This window comes from Corapipo altera, unplaced genomic scaffold (genome assembly GCF_003945725.1).
Source record: "Corapipo altera isolate COAL_440 unplaced genomic scaffold, ASM394572v1 65, whole genome shotgun sequence".
NCBI lineage: Eukaryota > Metazoa > Chordata > Aves > Passeriformes > Pipridae > Corapipo > Corapipo altera.
The window spans coordinates 12,447,432-12,470,683 of record NW_020884891.1 but is presented as its reverse complement, the minus strand read 5'-3'; the positions used below and the strand labels follow the sequence as shown (position 1 = coordinate 12,470,683).

The 23,252-nt window shown below is 40.2% G+C and overlaps 1 protein-coding gene across 2 annotated transcripts; it reads left to right on the top strand.

Moving 5' to 3' along the window:
- The first annotated feature begins 3,584 nt into the window (after nucleotides 1–3,584).
- Nucleotides 3,585–13,203, top strand: FMR1NB (FMR1 neighbor). 2 transcript variants are annotated; one of them, XM_027645402.1, is made up of 7 exons: nucleotides 3,585–3,710; nucleotides 4,736–4,807; nucleotides 6,755–6,868; nucleotides 8,379–8,513; nucleotides 9,955–10,051; nucleotides 12,219–12,364; nucleotides 13,042–13,203. In XM_027645402.1, the coding sequence occupies exons 2-6, from the start codon at nucleotides 4,738–4,740 to the stop codon at nucleotides 12,328–12,330; spliced, it is 528 nt and encodes a 175-aa protein (XP_027501203.1). In that variant the 5' UTR covers nucleotides 3,585–3,710; nucleotides 4,736–4,737; the 3' UTR covers nucleotides 12,331–12,364; nucleotides 13,042–13,203. The 2 variants fall into 2 exon arrangements, with proteins under 2 accessions (XP_027501203.1, XP_027501204.1); XM_027645403.1 differs by having other exon boundaries at nucleotides 3,593–3,707.
- The last annotated feature ends 10,049 nt before the right edge of the window (nucleotides 13,204–23,252 follow it).

Genomic DNA, 23,252 nt, shown 5'->3' with positions numbered 1-23,252 from the left:
ACACAGTTTCTGGAATGGTACAGTACCTGTTAAATGGTTACACTACACACACTCTATTGCTCACATTCAGTGGTTGAGTTCACTAAGGTGCTAACTAAGTTAAATGTGAAATTACTACACTACAGTCTGACTAATTGGCTGCATTCCATTTTCAAGTGGATTTTGGGGTTACGACCTTTTTCAGTATTTGTGTGCTTGACATATATCCCTTTCAATTCATATTCCAGTGGTTTTAAATGTTATTAAATTTCAACAAATTAAACTGTGAATCTAAATGTACACTTTAATTTTGAGAAGTCATGTTGTTACAAAACTTGAAAGTGCAACAAATGTCTGATGCTGGAGTTCAGGTCCGTCCTATTGGTAACTATTATAAAGTATGGTCTAATAAATTAAAATATTTTTAAAATAAAGTTCTTTAAAAAGAGTGAGAGGTATTTGTGAATCATACCAAAGTCTAAATTCAGTAGGGTTAAGCTCAAAGCCTATGAATTAACAATGCTTATAGAAGTAGGAAGTTGATGTTTCCTTTCTTTACTGAATTCATTTTAATGATGGTGGGGAGTTGATATTTTCAGTTATTAAAACTCTATCAAGGAAAAAAAATCTCTGTGCAGCTTTTTTTGAAACAGATAATCTTTCTAATCTTTCTGAGCACTCATGACTTCAAGAAGCAGCTAGGGTTAGTTTCTTGAATACAGAAATTATTTCAATTAGTTACTGGGGAGTTTCTCAGTCCTTCATGTCTCAAATACCAAATATTGTGTATCGTGCTTTATTTCCACAATCCAGAAAGGCCATCAAGTAGTGTGGGTATGATACTGAGTGTAGGTTCTACTTCTTCATGGGGGCACTTACTGTGAAAAGAGAGATTATTTTCCTGAACTGCAGCACATCTCTCTGCAAAACCCTTCGGTATTGAGCAGTAAAAGGGAAAATATCAGCTTCCAGTGGGTTTTCCTCAGTCACTTCAGGAACCCTGCTGTATGGTTCTGCTAAGTGGAATTCTGTACTAATCTGCAAGAGAAAAGATGGATCTCAAATATTTTTATCCTCTGTATTGTTAAAGTTTTTGTCTCTTTCCAGGAAGAGCAAGACTTGCAGTTAAAACCTGTGTTAAGGGGTGGGGGGAAATGTGTTGCTGCTTCTGGTGGCTACTATTTGTTAAAAAGTGACAAGATTGAACGTCTTTCCACAGTAGTGTGTCATAAGCTTGTTTTTGTCCAGTTGAACTTAAAAGTACTTAGATTTTCATCCTGAAAGATGCTTCTCAAAGAATCTTTTCCAGACATATTTGCATCCATGAAAATGGGGGCCACCAGGACTTCTAATACCTTAACAGTGTAAGGCAGCTTTATGCTAAGAACAGTGAGGTTAGACCTGCTGACTTTAGTGTTCTGAATAGATTCCAGCTTGATCAAAAGTTTTCTTCCTGTCAGAGTTTCATAATTAGGCTTAAGCACAGTGTGGGTTTCACATCACATTTTTATGCTATGATTTACAGCAACAGCTCTTTGCTCTTTGACACAGAACTGAGGATCTTTTGCCTGCATCAGGGGATGAATCTGTTTCTCTGCTTCTAACAATTGTTTTAAATGTATCACACATCTGTGCTTTGACAGTTGTGAAGGTCATTCATCTCGAGGAGTTCAAGGTAGAGATAAATAATTGCTGCTCAACCACGAGTCAGTTGCCATAATTACTTTTTTTTATATTGTTTAAAAATTACAATAGACTTCAAAGCAGTAATTTCTGTGTGCTTTGAGTACTGTATGGAAGTAGATAATAAGAAAGAGCAACAATCATGGGTAATTTTGGAATCATAGGAATCTGGTGAGGATTCAATAGGACAAGATGTTTTCTTATATTTTTGCACTGAGTATAAGAAAGTGGTTTGCAATAAAAGCAGGTCATTTAAAGCAAAGATGAAGTCTGTACAAATGTTAAGAACTGACTGTTGCAGAAATGGGATAGCAAAGAATCACTTGGGGTGGTTTTTGGTTTGGTTGTGCTTTTTCAGCCAGTGGACTCAAGTTGAGCCTCAGGTGTAACAGCAAGGAGGGTCAGTAGTCCTAAATTTAATAAAATCAATCAAGTGTTCAGCTTAAAATGGTGGGACAATTTTCTCTAATTCTTAACAGTCTGAGAAGTCCCACATTACTGTATCAGCAGTGCACCTCACTGTCTACAGTGTTCAGCGAGATAAATCAGCGTGGAAATCTCAATTGCATCTAAGTCATATGCTTCAAAAAATGAAGACTGACTGTTGTGTGTTAGATATTTCAAAGTATCTCCTCATTGGTACTGCTATGAGTGGCTGTGTCTAGTCTGGGTATAGAATGAAACAATGAGCACGTTGTTGCTTATTTTAGCAAGCTAATGCTGCATGGACATTAGGTTAAAGAGAGTCACCCTTTAACAACCACAGATCCCTCAGCAGAGCTGTTTATCTCTGATCATCTCCATGACCCTCCTCTGGGCAAGGTCCCAAAGGTCCACGTCTTTTAATTTGGGGGCTTGTGGTTTAACCCCATCTGGCAACTCAGTCCCCTCTTCCCCCTCTGCCCTCCCAATGGGGACAAGAACTGGAGGGAGGTAAGGGTAAAAACTGTGGGTTGAGATAAGAATAGTTTAATAATTGAAAGAAAATAAAATACAATAATACTAATTGTAATGAAAAGCAGTGGGAGAAATGAAATCCAAGAGAAGCAAGTGGTGCAGAGTGCAGTTGCTCACCCCACCCTGAGCAATGCCCAGCCCGTCCCTGGGCAGCAGTCGGCATCTCCCGGCCACCTCCCAGTTTATACATGGAGCATGATGTTGTATGGTGTGGAATATCCCTTTGGCCACAGTGAGCCAGCATTCCTGGCCTTGCTTCCTCCTGGTTCCTGGTGCACCTGCTCACTGCCAGAGCTTGGGAACTGAAAAGTCCTTGGCTGAGAGCAAGCACTACTTAACAACTAAGCATCAGTGTGTTTTCAACGTTATTCCCATCCTAAATCCAAAACACAGCACTGTGCCAGCTACTAAGAAGAAATTGAACTATTCCCCGATGAAATGAGGACAGATCTGCAGAGCTGGCTGCACTATGCCCAGTGGGGTCTGATGAGAATGGAGTAGAGGGACAGAATCACCTCCCTCAGCCATGTTTCCTTTGATGCAGCCCAGGATATGTTTGGTTTTCTGGGTCTAAGAAATGCATGTTTCAACTTAGTGCTTCAAGTGTGCAAATATTTGGTGAACCAATGGGATGATCCTGTTACCTAATTAATTCACCTTTCATGGATCAGTGAGAAGCTCTAAATCAGCACTCTGACCAAACATTTTCTGGTCTGAGAGGAATGTGTTTTAATCTGGTGCATCTGTTACCTGGTCTGCACAATTAGGTGGTGTTTGTGTGTTGCACACTGGAGTGTGATTGTTAAAAGTATAAACTTGTTTTTAACTTGGTGAATTAGAAGACTGAGAGGCTTTCTAACAGTCTCTGGAGGGGCTGATTTTTCCCAAAACACATTCAGCTGTTTTGTGGCCCCTGTGTTGATCCATCCTGTTCCATCTGTCTGAGCTGCTGGTGGTAACTGTGGGGAGCCCATTGTGATGTGCTTTGACTCCATGGTTGTCATGGTCCTGTGTAGCCAGTCTGCAGGTGCTGTACTCAGGAGAGCTGCAAGTGTCCTGCTCCAGCAGGAGTGGAGAAAACAGCAAAAGAAGTAAGTAATGGCAGGAACAAGAATTTTCTCTTTATCTCCCTTGTTTTCCTTCTCCCTAAAAGCATTTTCCCACTTTGTCTTGAATGGTATTAGATTTTAATAGGTACCTTGGAAAACGTGATTAATGTCCTCTTAAGAAATAATTTCATGTTTAACTACCAAAGTAAAGTTTCTCCATGGGACAGAATTCCTCTCTATATGTGTGTATTCCTCTACAGCACAGGTATATCTGAGGGCAGGGAACCTCCTCATTGAGCAACAGGAGTGCTGAGAGAACTGACCCTTCAAAGGGCACTATCTGTGTGAAATACAGACAGTCTTTTCCCTGTATAGCACTTCAAAAAATGGAATTCTCCCCTTATCAATACTAGCAAAACAGTCTCTAGATTTAAGATGTCTTCACAACTAAGTAGTAATAATTAAAAAAAGACCTTTTGAGGTTAAAAGAGGAGCAGCAGGCAAAGTGAAATACAGCATCTGGCAAAGCAGTCATCAGGGGTTGGTTGGGGGTACAAAACACAGCTTAAACCTGCTGTTAAATTACTATGAATGACTTGGGGATTTCTTGAAATGTTTTTGTCCGTAATGCAGTCTTTTTAAAATTGTTATCCAAAGCATATGTTCCAATTTTAAAAAGACTGAAGAACTCAACAAGCTACACCAGAATTCAGTTTTAAGCTTCCAGCAATTTTTCATTCTTCAGTCCTGATTCTGCTCATTGAACCTGGATTAAAATTTTTAGCTAAAAATGATCTTTTTAATTGCCAGGTGTCCAGCTCTAGGACACTTCAGAGAGATAATTTTTTGGCTAGCCTCTGTTAACAAGATGCCTTTCTTTAAAATCTCTTTGAGTAATTTCTTCAAAATCATTTCTTGCCAAAATATGTAAAAAAAAAAAAAAAAGCAGTTACTCTCTGTGCAGCAATCAGCTGTCAGGTTTTTTCTAAGCCATAAATGCGAAGCTAAGACCAATAATTTTTTTATGCATGACCCTGTTCCTGTTGTTGCTGTTGGTTTTATTGCAGTAATGCTGCCCATTGACACCCATCGAGCGTGGGTCGTCATGGTCCTGATCCTGCTTTGTAGCATCCATTCACGTGAGTATTGCAAGGAGAAAAGCGTTTTCAAACAAGCAACAATTACTTTTACTAGCAGGAAGTTTACAGTTTTGTTGCCTTGGGAATGATTGGAAAATACTGAGAAATATTACAAGCAGCTACTCCAGAGGGGATTGATCAGTCCTGAGACTTAAATAGAGCAAAAAAAAAATTTTCCTGCAACTTTCCCCTTTCCCTCTGTGCATCTGTACCAGAAATGCTGCTTGTTTCATCCCTGGCAGTGCATCTTGCTTTTATTTTAACTTTGGTTATAGATTCTTCTATTTTTATGTCACTTTGACTTTTTTTTGTTCTAGCATACTATTAAAGGTGTTCTTATAGTCTGCTGAGAATTGATGTATTTGCTTACTACAGCAAATGACTGAAAAGATTTTTGTCTGATATCTTGCACCCACAACAGAAGTTAAATTTGTACATCTGACATGTAGAAAGGATCAGGCCACAGGTTAAGCTTGAGTCTGATCCTTAATGCATTGAGAAACCAGACTTAGGGACTCTCTGTTCAGCTCTTGATGAAAAGCTCTCAGTTGCTGTGTCATTGTAAAAGGCTTCCAGAGTGGGAGGGTGGGAGTGTGACCTCTAAAACAGATAAAATGTGATAAAAACAGCAATGCCCATTAAACCTCTGTACGTGTATGGCTCCTGTCTCTTTAAACTCTGGCAGGAGTAATGCAGCCATGGCCGTGTTTTCAGATAATTCTTACCAAATTGATTGCTGTAAACCTCATCTCATGAAATTCCTGTGAAATTATTACAGAATCTTTAAAATTTTCTGCTCTTCTGTACTGTTCACTGGCAGGGAGAGGGGCCCCGTGACATAACTGTTGGTGTGAGCTTTGGTGGTCATGTTTCTGTTATACATTAGTTTCAGATTCTCTATTTTGACAATACCTTCAATTCTCCCTTCACTGATGCTTCATCTTCCCAAGGGAGTTTTGTATGGCACAGAAGGAGCAAGCTGTGCCCCAGGACAAGTAGGGAATTTATGCTCTTGTTGCTGTTTGCTCAATAATTATCCAAAAGATTGTTGTTCGATACCTTAGTTTTTGGTTAGGCTGCAATCTCACTTCTGTTCTCAAGGAACTCTTAAAACCATGAAATGGCTTTCAGCAAAGTGCATCACAGAAAGCTATTAAAGCTGTGATGGTGTAAGTTTCTCTCACGTAGAGAAAAAAAGGCAGGCAGGGGGGGAATCCTGGGTTTCTTTTTTCCTCCTCATTGGGGAGTGGTTGATTGCCAGTGGAGTCCCACTGTGATTTGCACTTTTGGTTTAATGAAAAAGAGATGTGGGGAGGCAGCAAGGTTTACTGACACCACGTTTTTTAGAGTAGTGTAAATGAAAGGTGATTGAGAAGTCCCAGAGCAAGAAATCACTAGGGTTTGGGAAAATACTGCAGTGCCTCTATATTCAGGATATTTTACTCTTTTCTACACAACTGCAGTAGGTCACTGTCTGAAGCAAAATACTGGGATAGATGCATGTTTGTTTGTGTCTGATAAAGGTGCCTTTCACCACTTTTCTGTGTTTTAGCTGGGGTCTGATCTTTGTCCAAAAGGCTGAATGTTCTGCTTGTGTACATAAGAGAAATATAACTGTAGATACAATAAAACGTTTTCATGTAAACTGAACCTTATAGGTGAACGACAGGGCTTTTTATCCTTGACAGTTTCCACCTGAATGGATTCTTTAATTTAAATTTTACAGCTTTAGTTCTTTACTCATTGTGGTTCATGAAGCAATTTGAAGTAATATAAGTGAATACAACAGAAAGACATCTATGCTTAACCTTGCTGGCCCTCAGTAGACACAGTTCATAATGACTGTAAATGCCTTCATAATGAGTGATAATCAGCATGAAAATATAATTGCATTTAATTAATTATGGATATTTTGGTAGTAATGAGCTAATCATTGTAAACTTTCAGTTCTTGCAGCACCAGTGCAGCAAGGTTTAGGACAAAGTGAAGCAGCACCCAACAATCCCAACATGACACTGAAAGGTGTATTCGAATCTCTCTTAAGCTTCTTCAGGCCAATGAGTAAGTGGCACTTCACCATGGCAGCATTGTTTCTCTCTTCCCTTTCCACTTCTGCCTCACTTCCAGTCCATCCTCTCACCCCTACCTGTCAGCATTTAATGTATTTTAAACCCTCAGACTAAAAATCACTAGATCTCTTGAAAATGGTATTGCTAAATGTGCCTTTGGAACAATGACAAATTTGCTTCCCTCCTGCAAAACCCTCCCACCCTCAGGGATGTGATCATGCTGGAAATGCTGGAATTGTGCTGGAAAGTTTTGCACAGGATCCACCGTGCCTGGCTTTGCTGTATCTCATCTGAACTAGTTTTCTAATCTTCCCATGTAGACATAAATTTGGCACAGCCTAAATGAGAGAAGGATTTTGCCCCACACTGGTGTTTCTGCCACTTCTACTGGCTGGGGAAGACTCCAGGGCTGTGAGAGTAGGCTGATCCACTCACCTTTGGACTGCTAAAGTTAAATGACAAGAACTACATTTTTTTCATAAAAGTTTTGAGACAGAAATCACAATGCTAATTTGCTAATATCAATAAGAAAGATAATCTTTATGCATACAGAAAAAGTTTTTTATGTATAAAAATTGCAAGCCTGGTTCAACGTCTAGATCTCAGACCAACAGGACAAGCAGAAGTACTACTTTTCAGCTTGATACATTTCTACATCACCTTCATAGCAGTGTACCTCCCCCAATATTACTCACACCTAGCCCTAAGGAAACACAGAGGACTGGTGAAGAGCCTGATCCCCTGTTTAACAAACTGAATTTGGCTACAAGTCATGTCTGTGATAAATGTGAGACTGACAATGCAACCAGTCCTGGGAGTGTTGTTGGAACCAAATGATGCTTTGCAGCTGCTCTGTCACATAAGGGATGTGATATGATATTTTCCAGGAATTAAATGTACAGAGACATCTACTATTTATGACTATCTTATACATTTTAGCTGTTCCCAGAAAGGATCTCATGATTATCAATAAATCTGTTATTAAATAGAAAAATTTTAAAATTGTTTAAATATTTTGTTCAATAACAAAATAATGTGGGGTTTTTTTCAGCTGATTTTCAGCTGTTTGTAGAAACATATAATTAGTGCCAAACAGAAGTGGTTGGTTGCAACATAGTCCTTCAAAAAAAAACACCATTGCCTTAAATTTCTGTTTTCTTTTTTTAATTCGAAACAATCCAGTCAGAAAATTTAATTTGTCGTTTTTCACTTACTTTACAAACCTAAGTACAAAAGAAGTGGCAGGATGGTGTTTAGCTTCAGCTTTATAATTGTTTCTCACAGAAACAACACAAATTACTAAAGATTTTCTGTGCCCTTCTGTTCATTTTAATATAAAGATTGATTAGGTTTTGGGAAAGAACATACATGGAAGTCAATGATACTGTTTTTTGGCAGAGTTAACATACTAGAGACACCGAAGTAATGGCTTCCCTCTACTTGGGCATTTCTCCTAGGGTAGAAATCTTACCTGATTTTTATTTTTTTTTCCCTTTATCAAGCATGCCGTCTCAGCAACGAGCAACCCTTAATTCCTTGTCAAGTAGAAAGCCTTAATAAATCTCAATGCTTGAAAAATCACTGTTGCCCTATGAAAATTGGCCAGGACCTGCAGTGTCACATGCCGGTTAAAGACGGTAAGTTTGGTGCTGTGGCTTTCAGCCTCGTGGCCAAGTGTTCTGCTCAGACAACACAATTTTCATTGCCCTATATAACCTCAGTTTTTCAGGACACCCCTTCGCTTTAAAGGAAGTGTTAGCTTGCATTTATTTCTTCATATATATTAATAAAGAAAACAATGCATTGATAGAGGGTTGTCTGGATGTCTTGTCCAGCCCAGCACGAGCAGAGAGCAAGCGACATACAAAGAAACATAGTCACATATGTTCATATAAAAAGTGAAGTAAAGGCTTTATTTGTGGAAAGGAAGTTTATTACTTTATTAAAAGTAGTAGTGACTCCATGAAAGTGCTGTAAAGAAAAGGTGAAGGAACATGGTTTGTTAGGGGCATACAACAGAAATTAAATGTTTTAATAATATTCATTCTCAGCCTGGGCCTTTATATTATGTATAAAAGACACTTCACTACAGCGAGAAGAAGAGCTGTACAGAGAAAATTATATGTCTTCTGCTCACTTTTAAGACACATACTCAAGCAAATGTCAAAATTAAATATGCTTATTCAGCTGTGACTGCTTGATTCCTCATTCCGGTTAAGCTTTTATTGCTTGGGCATCGATATCAAAGGCTGATTATTTTACTGAATTATTTGTTCATAGATTAATCACCTTCTTGAATGCTCCTGGATATTCAGCATATGTCCAAAGAAAACAGTTATTGTTTGCCTTGTAGCAATCTGTTGACAAAATAGAAGCACTTAGCAGATACTGGACTTATGACAGTTGTGTTTGTAAGATTGTCACAGGCTGGATACTGAATCATTCCTCTCTGGGAGTTTTGTCTTCAGTTTCACCAGGAATAAAATGAGAGGTTTTGAAAATGCTGCAAAAGTTATGAACTGAAGTAGACAAATAGCATTCATTTGAAAGATTTTGTCTCTATTCTTAACAAAGCTTCCGAGGGACTTTATTTTGTTTTTATTATTATTATTTATTCCCCCCACTCAACCCTGCCCCATGCCCTGGGCTCACTCAAACCCCAGTTGCCTGTGAAACTAAACAAACACTTGTGCTATTCGAACTCAGGTGAAATTTGAGACCAATTCTTTCTCACCTGAGCTCATTTCTAACACTTAGTCTTTTGCCATCATGTTGCTGCCTAAGATATATATGTAGAATCATAGAATCATTTAGGTTGGAAAAGACCTTTGTGATCATGGAGCCCAACTCTAAATTCAGCTAAAAGATGGCAATTTTCCTTGGTATTTACTGAAGTCTTAAAGTATAAATGTTGTCAAGAGTTCTGCTGACCAAACCTCTGTCTAAGCGAAGTGGCAGCGTGGCTGTGACTTCGTGGCAGTAAAGATGTCTGTGTTAGAGCTTGATCTCTGTCACCTGTACCTCAGTGGATATATTAGAATATTTCAGAACTAATGCAAACTTCTGCTGACTCTACAGATGTGCAACTGGCAATTCGCCTGATTTTGCTCACCGGAGGAGGATTTTTGATTTTGGGGCTTCTACCAATCTGCTGCTGTGCCATTTTGCAGAGAAGGTAAATGTTAGAACATCACCAGAGCAAATTTAAGAAGTACTGCTTCTAAACAGTGAAAATAGGGAAAACTGACATCTTTTAAGTAGGTGAGGGGAGAAAAGTTTGGAAAAAAAGGGCGAGGAACTAATGTGCAAACACAAAAGATGAGACCTTCTATTTTGAAGTTATATAAAACACAGAGTCAATTTGGCTTAAGGAAAAAAAGTGATTTAATGCCCTAGTACTATTTCTAAAGATCTGATTATAAAGAACTTGGGCTTAATCTTAACTTCACTTGCTTGGGAAGTTGCACATAAAACAGGAAGGCCTCCAGGACAGACCTGGAGTTACACAGTAGGACACGGAAGGGAATAACAAAGTATTAGGCCTGAAGAGAATAAGAAGGGTGTGCTGTGAGTGTGCTTGGGAATTAATTATCTCTAAATATACTTCTAATATGCAGCATGGGGTTTTTTAATGTATAGGGCACATTACAGCCTGTGAGTTCTATGCAAGCAGTTTAGTTTCGTTTGATACTGTGAAGATTTCAGCATGTGTATGTGTTCTTAATATAGTGGGAAAATGTAAGTTCCACGACATCAAAGTCATTAAAATGAGATGGAAGGAATTAACATAGTTGTGCTTTATTTTCTAAGATAGTAATTCATATTGAATGGCTAGTGCTACAGCTTGGTAAATATGACAGAATTGTCTTTTTAGTGAAGATTTTTTTCCCCCCAGCTGTTAAACTTTTGCTCTACTAAGGTATAGTAGCCTGTGTGGGATCATATACATCCATGTATACACACACATAGACTTTACTAATGTGGCTGCTTAGCAGATGGCTATTGCTGTGGAGTTCCACATTTTGACAGAACCTGCTGTGAAAATCTCCACATTACATCTTACACTGTGCTCAACAGCTGATGCTCAGCATACAGAGAGCTGCACTGAGTCATCCATGACTCTGAAAACAGGAGGCAAAGAATCAACATGAAATTACCATAAATTATCTGGAAAATGAATTAATATGTGTTCATTTTGAAGGAATTCACATTAATGTTTAAATGATTGTTTCTGTGTTTTTTCATAGCCAGTGAAATTAGGAATATTGCTCTTCTGCTATGACTTGGGTTTTTTTGCTTTGTTTTTTAATGTGGTGATTAACCAGATGCTAAATGGTTTAAATTTCCAACATCATATATTTGAGTTCTAGGAAAGAAGCAATCCTATCAAACTTTGAGCTTTACTGATTTTAGAGACAGTTGATAGAGAATACTGCTTTGTAAAGCATTCCTTTAATGAGCCAAAAACCTTCTCTCTGTGTGGAAATTCTTTTGTTTTCAGCATTGTACAGTCATTGTTGAGAGGACCCCATGTACAATGCCAAGTCTGTACAGCAAAGGATGTGCAGAAAAGTAAAAGTGCTTCTGCAGAGTTATCAAAAAAATAAGAGGGCTTTTGCTGTTAAAATTTGGGATAATTGTTGAACTCCACTGTGCCTCTTCTAGAGCAAATTTGAAGGTTTTCCATAGGAGTCTATATTAACAAGAAAAAAAGAGAGAGAGAGCAAACCTGGGCAACTAGGGAAAGCCCTGGAAAGGTTTGACAGGTCCCTGTGCTACGTGGCAAGGGGTGGCTGTTTGACAAGAGGTGCCCAGGCGAGGGTCAGTCTCTTCTCAAAAGTAACAAGCAACAGGACAAGAGGAAATGGCCTCAGGCTGCCCCAGGGGAGGTCTAGATTGGATTTTAGGAAAAATACCTTCACAGAAAGGGTTGTCAAGCATTGGAATAGGAAGGGAAGTAGTTGAGTCCAGCCCTGGAGGCATTTAGAAGCCATGTAGATGTAACACTTGAGGACATGGTTTAGTGGTGGACTGGACAGTGCTGAGTTAACGGTTGGATTTAATACCTTAAATACCTTAAGGTATTTTCCAACTTATATGAATCTGAAGGTGAGGTGAAATTCATGAAGGAAGTGTAAGAGATGGGAAAAGCATATTGAAGTGCTTTTCCTCACTTTAATCTATTGTCTAGAGATGAACCTTGTGATGGCTCCTGAAATCGGCTGCAGCTTTGGGAGGTTTCTCACTGGAGCTAGGATTTCATGGCTGAAGTCTATGTGACCTTCTCTAAATTCCTGCTTTGGCAGTCAGCCAATTTCAGCTGTTGTTTTAATGTGTTGCAGTCCATGTATCAATCCTGTACAAGGGATAAGTAAAAAAGTTCGGCAGATTGCACGAGAGAGAAGAGAACGTCGTGAAGAGACTAATGATGAAGAGGTTCATCTACTGGATTGACTTAAGAAAGAACCATGAGGACAAAAAAAAGAAGGTAAGCTAACCTCGAGATATTGATTTGTTTGTTCATTTTAGGACAGTTTTATTAATTCTGTGTAGAATACTAAAGATATGCATTACTAAACACCTGCTGCCTCCCAGTCCAGCAGACATTGTCAAAAGGCACTTTTTATCAGGGATCACCTTCAGTTTCTGCTGTGGGAGAAGTAATGAGTTTGCAAGAACTTGGTTGCTGTTGCTAACTGACAGCAGAGCCATGGGCAGTGTTACAGCCCTGGGTTAAAGCCCAGTGCCATTTCAGTGTTCCTTATCCCATGTGCAAACTGTGTTGCCTGGGAAAGTGGAAAAGCAATGGGTTTGCAGCTTTCAGGAGATGCAGATCCATTTACAGACACTGAGAAACCTGTCCTTCTGTATGGAGTGGGGTGTTTTTCAGCTGATGCATCCACACAGCTCCATATCCTGGCATTCTTCCTCAATGCTGAAGAGCAATTGGGTACTGAAACAAATGTGATCTGAGAGAGAAATGCTGTTTACTTCACATGAACATGCCAAACTATAGCCTACTAAAGATGTCACAATGAAATAAAACAGTGTCAATGAGGTCATTAGACAACAAGGAAATATTTCAGGGAGAGTATTGATTTGGCAGAAACGTAAAGATGTTCCTAAATCTGGTCATACTCATGGTTGGGAGTTTTTTCTCTTTAGTGTATAGGAACATCCACCTCCTCTTGAAGACCAAGCTGAAGACACCAGGATTATTTGACTACCTCCTAGAAAATGACACGTTTGGTTTTAGTATTGAAGTAATACAATGTTGTTAACCCTTAATAATACTATTGATTTTGCAATAAAAGTTCTTCATTCACAGTTCCTTGTGCTCATTCCATTACTCCTGTACAAAAAAAACCTGGTAAAGCTGAAAGGCAAACTGCTCGTGGCAACCCCTGAATAATAAAGTCAGTGTTCTTTTAGCACTGTAGCATCCTTGTGGAGGGATATAAAGATACCAGTTATGTGCCCATTTCAGTTTAGGGGTCAGTTTTATAATAAGATTAAGAGAGTGTTGTCCCTCATTAAACTGGTAGTGAGGGAAGCTCACTCTCATTATTGGATGGCCCCATAGCACAGCAGTGCTACTCTGGCTGAGGAGAGGGACTAATTCCTTACCAGGGTACAGAAGATTTGGGAAATCTCTTGTTGGGCAATTGCTTTAAAGATCTGCTTGGCAAAAATACAGAGTACTCAAGGAAACTTTGAGACTGTTGTCTCTGGCACTGTTTCTCTCTGTGGTATGTGGCTGCACCACGGAACTTTTTTTGGTCTTCAGATGGCCTGTCTCCCAAGGTAGGTGATTCCAAAATGCAATTTCTTTCTGTTTCTCTCTAGTGCAACAAAAATAGAAGAAACAAACTTTTAGCAGTTTCCAACAGCTGAGTGCAAAGTAGGATTAAGTACCTAAAAGAATGTCAGTAGAAATCAGTGTCACCCATAATAATGCAAAAAACTGACATTTTTCTTTGGGGCTGTGAGGTCCATGTAGCAGAATTTCCAAGAGCTACAACTGGCAGGAAGGGAGCTTTGCTCCTAGGCTGGAGAGTAAATATTATGAGGATTCTTAGAAATAGTGTGCTTAATAATTTTTTTAGTTTCATCAGTCCTAAAAAAAAGTATCACTTAAAATCCAAGTGTAATGGGGGTGGAATATTGCATATGGACAGTCTCATGAAGTTGTTGAAGTGCTTACTGTTGGTCAGACATAATTATATGCAGGAGCTTTAAAGCCTGACATTGTAACCATTGCCAGAAGCATTTTATTACAGATGGTTTGGTTATAATTTTGTAAGCAAAAGTATTACAGTATTTTTGATGTGGAGCAGCAGAATGATGGAGACTGAACAGGGCTCTGTTTGCCTTCCAAATCTGTTGTGTGTTTGCTCTTTCTTCATATCATTTTTATGAGTGGTGGAATATGTCTATAGACATTTTGACAAAGTCAAAAACGGTTTCCTGCTCCATGAATTTAGAGGCACTGTCACAGCTGAGCTGTGCATGTGACAAACCACAGAGATCCTCATGGCTGGTGATTGTGGAGAGAGCAGGAAAAGGTAGACTTTCCTATGGTGCTTCATGATTTTGATTTGAAGGGCAATAAATCCCTTCTGTTTCCATGTCTTTGACAGCACAACTGCTCTCAGTGTCACATAACGTCCTGACAAGGGGACACACACCCATAAAACAACTGTGTTTAACGGTGAGCAATCAATGGGCCTGCAGGAACTGTGTCTGGCAGCACCAGAACAAGATGAGCATAAGCAAAATGCATGTGCTGTAAGAGGAGGAGGTGAGATGAAGAAGTCACAGCCAGGGTTATGCTCCTCTTAGTGGGACAGCAGTCAGGAGCACAGTGCATGGACTTGGGCCGTGTCCTTTGCCATGTAGCAACTTCGTTGTAAAAATGTTCTGAAAAGTTGGAAGGTTTGGTTTTCATTTGAAGAAGGTAAAAGCTCCGATTTTACATTTTAATTTCTTTATTAGCTTGAGAATTCATTGAATCAATAGCTGTCAAGCCGTGGGTATTGCATAAATAACTGCCATCTGTATCTAAAATACCATAATAGCTGGTTTATTATTATTGAAGGTCAATATTGCCACCTTAGGGTCAAATCACAGATATTCATTCACAGGCCTGCATGTGATGTGAACTGTACTGACATTGTCACACAAAGGTGGATGTTTTGATCAGCTGATCTGCTGCTTACTTCCACTAATGAATATTCAGATACCCTGAATAATAATTGGTTGGTTGGTTTTGTGCTCCTGGATTTTAAGATTCTACAGAACAATTTCAGGATGGAGTTACCCCATGTCTAACAGGAACCTGTCTTTTCCCCAGTGCCTCAGCTGCTGGTTGTATCATATACACAAAGCTGCATGTTGCTGAGCCAAACTCAATCTTCCTTTGTCATTTCTGTCCCTTCCAAGATCTCTGTTAGGGTCCAGGTCAGCTACAAGAAGGCACAGGCATTTTTACCGGGCTCTTCACAGTGCCTCTGTGGCTTGCAAAGAAGCTGATGATGGCTGGGTGTGGTCCCCAAATCTGCAGAAAAAGACCTTCCACCTTCCCGGCCCAGGGAGAGGGAGGGACAAGTTCAGTACTAAAATCAGGGACCACAAGATGGTGCTGCAGGAAAACATTTTTCCCTCAGTGGTTTTGGCTTCTAGAGAACTTTATTGATTTCTGCCTTTTACAATGTGGTTCATCAAGTCCCAAAAAGGCAGATGGTGTACAATAGAGCAATGGTCACTCGGTAAAAAAGACAACATAATACAGCATATGATGACAAGGCTTTAGAAGACTTACCAGATATACAAACCATTGCTTGTGGCTTTAGCTCTGTTTTCTTTACTATTGAACTGATACAGAGTGAAACAAAAGAGCTCTCAGTGGAACATCCCTCTTTATCTTCACACAGATTAAATAAATACAAGGCTAAACACCTTGTACCAATGCACAACAGCTGTGTCCAGGAGTGGATGCTGCTGCCCTAGAGATGGGAGCTATGAGAGGGCTTCAACAGCCAGCCAGCCCTTCATCACATCACCCAGAGCCTGCATCATGGCTAATGGCAAAGGGTTTGGCTTACTTTTTGTTCCCTCTGACACCAAACCCACACCTTTAACCACATTCTGTAAGATTAAGAGAAAGGGTTGCAATAATTTTTTTAGAAAGCTTTAAAGCAATATGAAATGGCTGCATGACACTGTGGGTGATTGTGGCAATATCTGGTAGTTCTGTGCGTTTGACCTTTAGAAAGCTTTCAAAGTCACGAGAACTTTAAAAAATAAATACAATGGAATGAAACCCAAGTTTCACACTACAGAGTTAGAGTGAGAGAATAGATAAAATCCTAAGCCAAATACAAATTTGTATTAAAGGAAAATCTCAGTGACTGGGGAACTTGTCATATTTTTGAAGGCTTGGGGTTCAGTTCTGAGGCCTGTTTTACCCAGCTGAAATTCATGCAATGCCAGAGAGTGCAGATATAGGAGGAGAATGTACTTTGTTGCTCAACAAACATTTTCTGAGCTTGTCTCCATATAAGGGATGTAATTTTAAAATGTTATGGTTCCTCTGATCCTTGCTGACCTAGGATTGGATGCACAGCTAAAATGAAGTGTAAAGATCTCTCTGGAAAAGTGTTCTATGTTCTCCTGCAAGGTCCCAGTGGAGTGACTGGTTCTGTCCAACTCAACTTTGCTTCTGATGTTTGTGCCCCAAACCTTTTTTGTTCTTACAAAACGCTGGAAAAAAAAATTTAAAAAATGATTTCTGCCAGATGAAAGAGAAAAACTATCCACAGCTGTACTGTTCTGGCCTTCTGAGTTTCACTGAGGTGCTTCCAAGTGCCTTCACAAAAGGCACATTTCTTCCTGCATTGCTTCCTCCCAGAGCCCTCTATCCTATGTGTATCTCCCATCCAAGCAGATAAATCTTTGAGCACGTGTGTGTGTTCTGGTCTGTGTACAGGTAAGTGGAGCAGAGCCTCACCCTGCAGCAGCTGTTCCTCTGTGGTATCCACCACCATCTCTGACTCTGCAGGGGTGGTTGTGTCAGCTGCCATTCAGGCAACGTGGGAGGGGTGATGGCAATTCTACACAGAGCTACCCCGTGTAGAGAGCATGGCTGTGGATGCTGTAGTCCTGCTGCATCAGTCTCCCTGGTTTCCAGGTATGGGATTTTTCAGTCTGTAAGACTAGAGCTGTTCAATATTCCACCTGTGGTCATGAAGTGAAATGATCAGAACAACTTGCCTTTAGAAAAGGAATTTTCTAATACAAGTGCTTGACCTGCCATTTAGCACTACGCTCTTGCCCAGGCTCCTGTTCAGGCTTTTACTGACTCTCCAAGCTTTAAATATTTCCCTATTGAAGACACTTGATCCAGCACTTGATCTAAATGTGGGATGGAGAAACTGTGCCAACAAAAAGGACAGAAAACATCCTTTGCTTAGGACTTATGGCACAAGTAGGAGATCCAGGGAGATAATACACAGCTATAAAATACTCTTGCATACATTTCCTTATGGGGAAATCCTGTTTCAGTTAAATGCACCAGGTAGGTAGCAGCATTGCCAAAATGCAATTTCTTCAATTAAACATGGCCTTATGAATTGCAGTAGTTCATTGTGGTTGGCTGTGTGATGAGTCTTTTCCCATCAGCTTCAAGGAAGGACAGGGAAAAGTTCATTCCCCGTTTCTAACACTGGGTGCATTGATAGCTGATATTTCAAGTTATATTTCTCAGATACCAAACTGATAACTTTAAAGAATGACAGAGCTCAGTTTGAAGGAAGGAGCTCTTATGGTCTCTGTGAACAACTGTGGGAAGCAAGGAAACCTGAGAGCCTGGGGGAAAACAGTTATTGGGGTGGTGTTGTTTTGATGTCACAGTAGGGGATCCATATCAAGCTTTTGAGTAGTGGCTAAGCAGGGCAAATTACTGTTATGGTGGTTGCCATTCATAACAGTCCTAGAATGCCATAAAATGACTATGGTTAAACTGTGAAACATCTGGGGTTAGGGCACATCAGCTAAAGACCAGGCTGTGCAAACTGGAAGGGAAGAGAAGGAAGTGAAAAATGACATGGAAAATTTTACCAGAATGCAACAGAATGTTATTTCTATTTTGCTTTTGCAATTTGTTTTTCTTATATGTGAACACACTAAAAATATGTCACAGCAACTGCTAAAAGCACCCATCTTATATTTTTATCTATAATATTGGTTAGTTGTTGGGTTTGGGTCTTGTTTGGTTTTGTTTTTTTTTAAACAGAACTACAATTAATCATAACTCATCAGTGCAGCTAGCTAGAAAACAAAAGGTTAAGAGTAAATTCTGTTTTACTGGTTAAAGATGCTACTGTAGCAGCATTTGCTCAAATGGTTGTTTTACACATGCAGTGGCATCATCCAGTTTAAATCCTGCTGTGTTTCTTTGCCAACAACTGCTAGTGAACATTTGCCCACCTTCCCTGCTGCTGAGTAGTATCAGGATTAGATGCAGGGAGGCGAACAGGCTTACAACTTCATCTGTTGGCACCACAGGAATGCAGGAGCAGAACAGCATGGCAATAGGGAAAACTTTCAAAATCATCAATTTTAAGGTCTTGTCTCAAAATGACTATTTCCTAGCTGGGGGGAGGTGGGGGCGGGGGAGGGGGATAGCTTTCTCCAGTTGTGCAAGGAGAAGGAAAAAAGCAGCAAGAAGGAAATCTTTCTCAAATAAAGGCATGATGGGCATTTATTTATTATCCAACCTAGCAGGCAGGTGAATGTCTGCAAAACTGTATTGGGAAGTAGGTTTTGACATGGGAGGAGTACCCGTCAAGGAAACACTGATCTTATCCTGCTCTGTTGGGAATAAAAATTTAGGGAGCTTTAGTACATCTTGAACTTTTTTAAGATGATGGATGGCTTGCAGCAACAGGCATTTTCCTCCCCTCACCAAAGGAAGCCACTTTTCCCTCAGTACTTAGCAAAAGTCTCTTTGAATGACATGATTATAGAGAATCACATTCTGAGCAAAGAGCCTGGTAGAGACAGACAACTGGGCTTTCTGAGCATTTATATTAGCCTTTGCCTGGGCTTAAAATCAGCTGAACCCCACGCATTTCTTACCTTTAAAGCTGTGTGCCTCTCTGACTCTCACAACCACTTGTCTGTGCTTGTGGGCAGAGGAGGAATATAATGTGCCAAATGGCCAAAAGACAGGAAAAGGTGGCATCGTTCTTTCCACTGAGTTCCTCTGTTGGAAGCTCTTGATGTGCTGGTTACATCCAAACATGTTTCTACAATGGATGGGCTGGGCTGAACCCCCTTTCCCAGCAGAGCTTTCCCAGCTGGCTGGCAGCAGGCAGTTGAGCTGGGAAGTGGGGGAGCAAGCAGATACTGCTTTTTAACTATAAACATAGCTTTAATGGTTCCTCGTAGGTTTTTAAAGTAGCAGAGCACAGAGTTAAACAAAACACATCCTCCCTTTTCTCATTGTTTGTTCTCTGTAAACACGTGGCAGGCGTCTCTGTTATTAACTCTGAATTTGAGTCCCCTGTGATTTGTCTGATGGTAGCAATACCTGTTCTTTATAGTTGCTGTAGTATTTCAACTCTCCTGCTCAGACAATGCTCAGCTATGGCACCAAACAATCAGCTTAAATTGTGCGTCAGCAACTGCAAAGTAATTAGGATTTTTTTTGTTGTTGTTTTTCAGATTAAAATAGATTGTCACAAGATGGGCTGACAGCTCCAAAGCAGCTCTTATGGTCTGCAGTAACAGCAGTGTACATTAAAGACCTCTTGACCACATATTTATGCAATAGACCTAATAGCTCTAAATGAGCTGTTATGATCTATCAGTTAATATATACTGTTAAGAATTCCAGGATAAACCCAAAGGAATTATTGTTACCTACTACAGCAATGTTCATGTTCTTATACTTCAATACACTTTTTTTTCTCAGAACAATTGCTTTTCTATTTGCTTAATGCCATTAATAAGCAGCATACAGCCAATACTGAACAACATGCTTTGAGTTAGGGAAGTCTGCAGAAAATACTGTGGTAGGTTTAAAACATCATCTGTAGACAGATTAGAGTTGTTACAGCATGAATCTCACATTTATGCAATTATTTGGAAGAGCAGCAAAAGATGTAACAATTGAGTTTTCCTTGTTTTGTGATTATAACTTTACCATCTGGAGAATTGTTCACTTTACTATGATTTCCTTCTGGTCTGATGCTCAGGGCAGGATATTCTGGTCCTAGCACTAGTATTAGTGAGTACTATAGCTGCTCTTGACATTTACCTGCTCTAGCTGTTCTGCTGCTTCAGCACTGCTTCTAGTTTTAGAGCTGATCTGGTGCTACCTGCAAAACCAGTCCTTTGGGTTTCCAAACTTCTTGATCATGTGCCCCTATCAGAAAAATATTTTTGAGTATGTACCCTCACTACTGTACTAATATATTATGTGCCTTATAAAACATACACTCAAAATTAAAAAGGGTGAGATAAAGATGGAATAAACACTAGAAGTTTTTTTTCCTTTTCCTTTTAATTTTTAATCCGTTCCAGTGGATTGTCTTATGTACCCCTTTGAGTGCACACACCCCACTAATGAGTCCATTGCTTTGGCATAGTACAAGGACAGACCTCACTCTCCCTTATTTAAATATAATCTTCTGTGCTTTAATTCTCTCTCCACTACTCAGTTCTCCTCACACAGACATCCCAGTCATATAGGAAATAATGACCAATGAGACAGGTAAATGATTTTTTTCTTCCCCATTCCCTCTTCACCTTGTTATTAAGCCTGTTACAGATACAGCAACTTAATGACTACTGTGAACAAGATGGGTAGATCATAATTATTCTTAGTACATCATGTAGCCAGACTGCTTTAGTAAGCCACTGTAATCTGCAGTGAAATTTGGGTTTACCCATCATTACGGGGTAAGGAAGGTGTTCTCTAGTCCTGGCCTGAAGGTGCATATGCAGTCAGCTGCAGAATCTCACCATTTGCTTCTCCACTTCCTTATTTTAAGGAGAATTTGTTCATGGTTCCCAGTTACTGGGAAGGGCACATGCCCGAGCCAGGTGACCCCTGAGCAGGGATCGCACATCCCTCCAACCAGTGCCTTTCACACCCACACCTGACTGATAATTTGTCTTCCAGGGTGTGAACTAGATCATCACCAAACATTAGCCTCCTCCCAGCTGTCACCTTTCTGAGCTCAATGACCCCAGTGAAATAAAAGTACTCAGGCACTTCACAGGCCAGTGGTTTATGTCACAGGCTAAAGAGAGGTAGAGCTTCCTCTATAACCAAGACCATGAACTGGCAAAGCAACTCAGACCTGTTTTACTCATATTTACTTCTGTTGAGCAAGGGGAGAATTCTGCCAATCTACCTGAATTTAGCTTCAGAGGAAAGAGTAATTATTTCTTTATTCATTCAGACAACCAGCTGAAAAGGGTTTTGTGTCCTTTCAGATCTGATTGTCCCCTTACAAATGCTATGGACCTGTTGGCAGCAGTGTAGGCAAACCTACTATTAGTAGATTTCTCTGGGTTTGTGATGGGCTCCTCCTTGTCTTTGAAGGTGTGTTGGTTATGTAAAAGTATTCTTGGAAGAAGAGGTTTTAAGAAATAGCTTGGAGGAAGAGATTGAGATTACTGCTGCCTGGAAAATGTTTGCCAGCAGCCTCATCTGATCCAGGTGAAGATGATGAGCCTGATGATTAGGCCACTGCACCTCAGTGAAAAGAAGGTGAAGAACAAGACAGGAGAGCAGAAACAGCGTGGATTGTGCAGGGATGGTAAGACTAGTAACATAAAGTGATGGTGCTGAGAGATGCATTTAGTGCAGGTAGCTCAGCATGAGCTGTTTTTTGTGTTACTGCACCGTGAATACATTGCTTTATGGAATGAGACATCTGAGACTCTGCTCTGGGAAACCTGGGGTTGAGCTGGTGAGGAAACCTGGTGTGACTGTGAGTGTGGGGTGTGCAGGAGCCAAGTGGGGACCCATCGGGTCACTGGAGCCACTGCTGTGCAGCGGCTTCAGTCCCAGCTCAGATGGCATGAATGTGACCAGTGTGAATGGTCATACTGGGAAGTCTCCTTACCAATGGTCAAGATAAAAGAAGGAATTGCTCTAGGGAGTTGATAGGAAGATGTTCTTCTCCACCCCCTATAGTTTGAAACCTGTGTTTAGTACCTGTAGAAGTGGGCTGATGAAGAGGGGAGGGAACAGGGCTGGTTCTTCTGCTCAGTGATCAGACTGGGAGGAGGAGAGTAAACTGAAGGAGGTTATATCACCTGGCTTAACCATGTACTTCCCTGTGATGCCTTTATTATTTGTGGTGTAGCTTGTTATTTGCTTTATCCCCTTGACCCTTTCACAGAGAGGAAAGAGCAGCTTGGTTGGTGTCAGCTGGTTTGTGTGACCTCCTTTGCAGAGCAAGTCACAGTGGGAAGGAGATTAACCCTTGGTGGGAAGAGTGAGAGAACTCCCCCCCTCACAGAAAGATGTGTCCAGGGAAGAGATGAAGCAGGAAAGCAAAGGATGGGTTGCTATGGGGTTGGCTCTTGTGCAGGGTAGATCTCTGGGAGAAGAGATCTCTTGGTTTGTTTGTGTGGAAAGGGGGTGTATTCGATCTGTGTTACAGAGAGCTCTCTCATGGCTAAAAAGGAGAGTGTTGGTTGTGTATCTAGAGAACAACAAGTAGATCTGAGGGTGCTTGTAGTCCTGTTCCTGGTTCCCTTGTGTCCATTAGTGAACTCTATGATGCACCACAAACCAGTTGGTGACTACAGCAAACTGGGATTGGGAAGCTTGTTCTTATCTGATTCATTTCCCCAGGTGGCTTTCCAAGATACCTGGTCCCTTCTCGATTGTGACTTGGCACTAAAATCTGTTAAGGGGACATGTGAGGAGGTATGATATGAGGAGAAAAAGAAGTATTTGTATTTTTATCATAGTTCAAGCAAAAATAATAGATTGTAGGTAGAGGTTTGTGAATATCTGCTTCTACCTTTAGTCATTAACATTAGCCCCTTTGTTTAAAGAGATGAGGCCTGAGCTCTGAGACTGCAAGGGTCTGCATTCAAACCATGCAAACAACTTGACCAGTATCATTCTGAAGTATTAAATTCAGCAACATATGTCTTTCATCTAACTGGGAGATGGGTTTGTAAAGATTATATTTGCATGTGATTCCACAGGGAAAAAAAAACGTAAACCATCAAAGCTGTTGCAATTAGGGTTTGGCTCTCGATCCAAAATATTTATGAATTGACACTGATGTTGTAAGTCTCTAATGAAACATTCATTCACAAGTTTGATTACTAAAAAAATACCA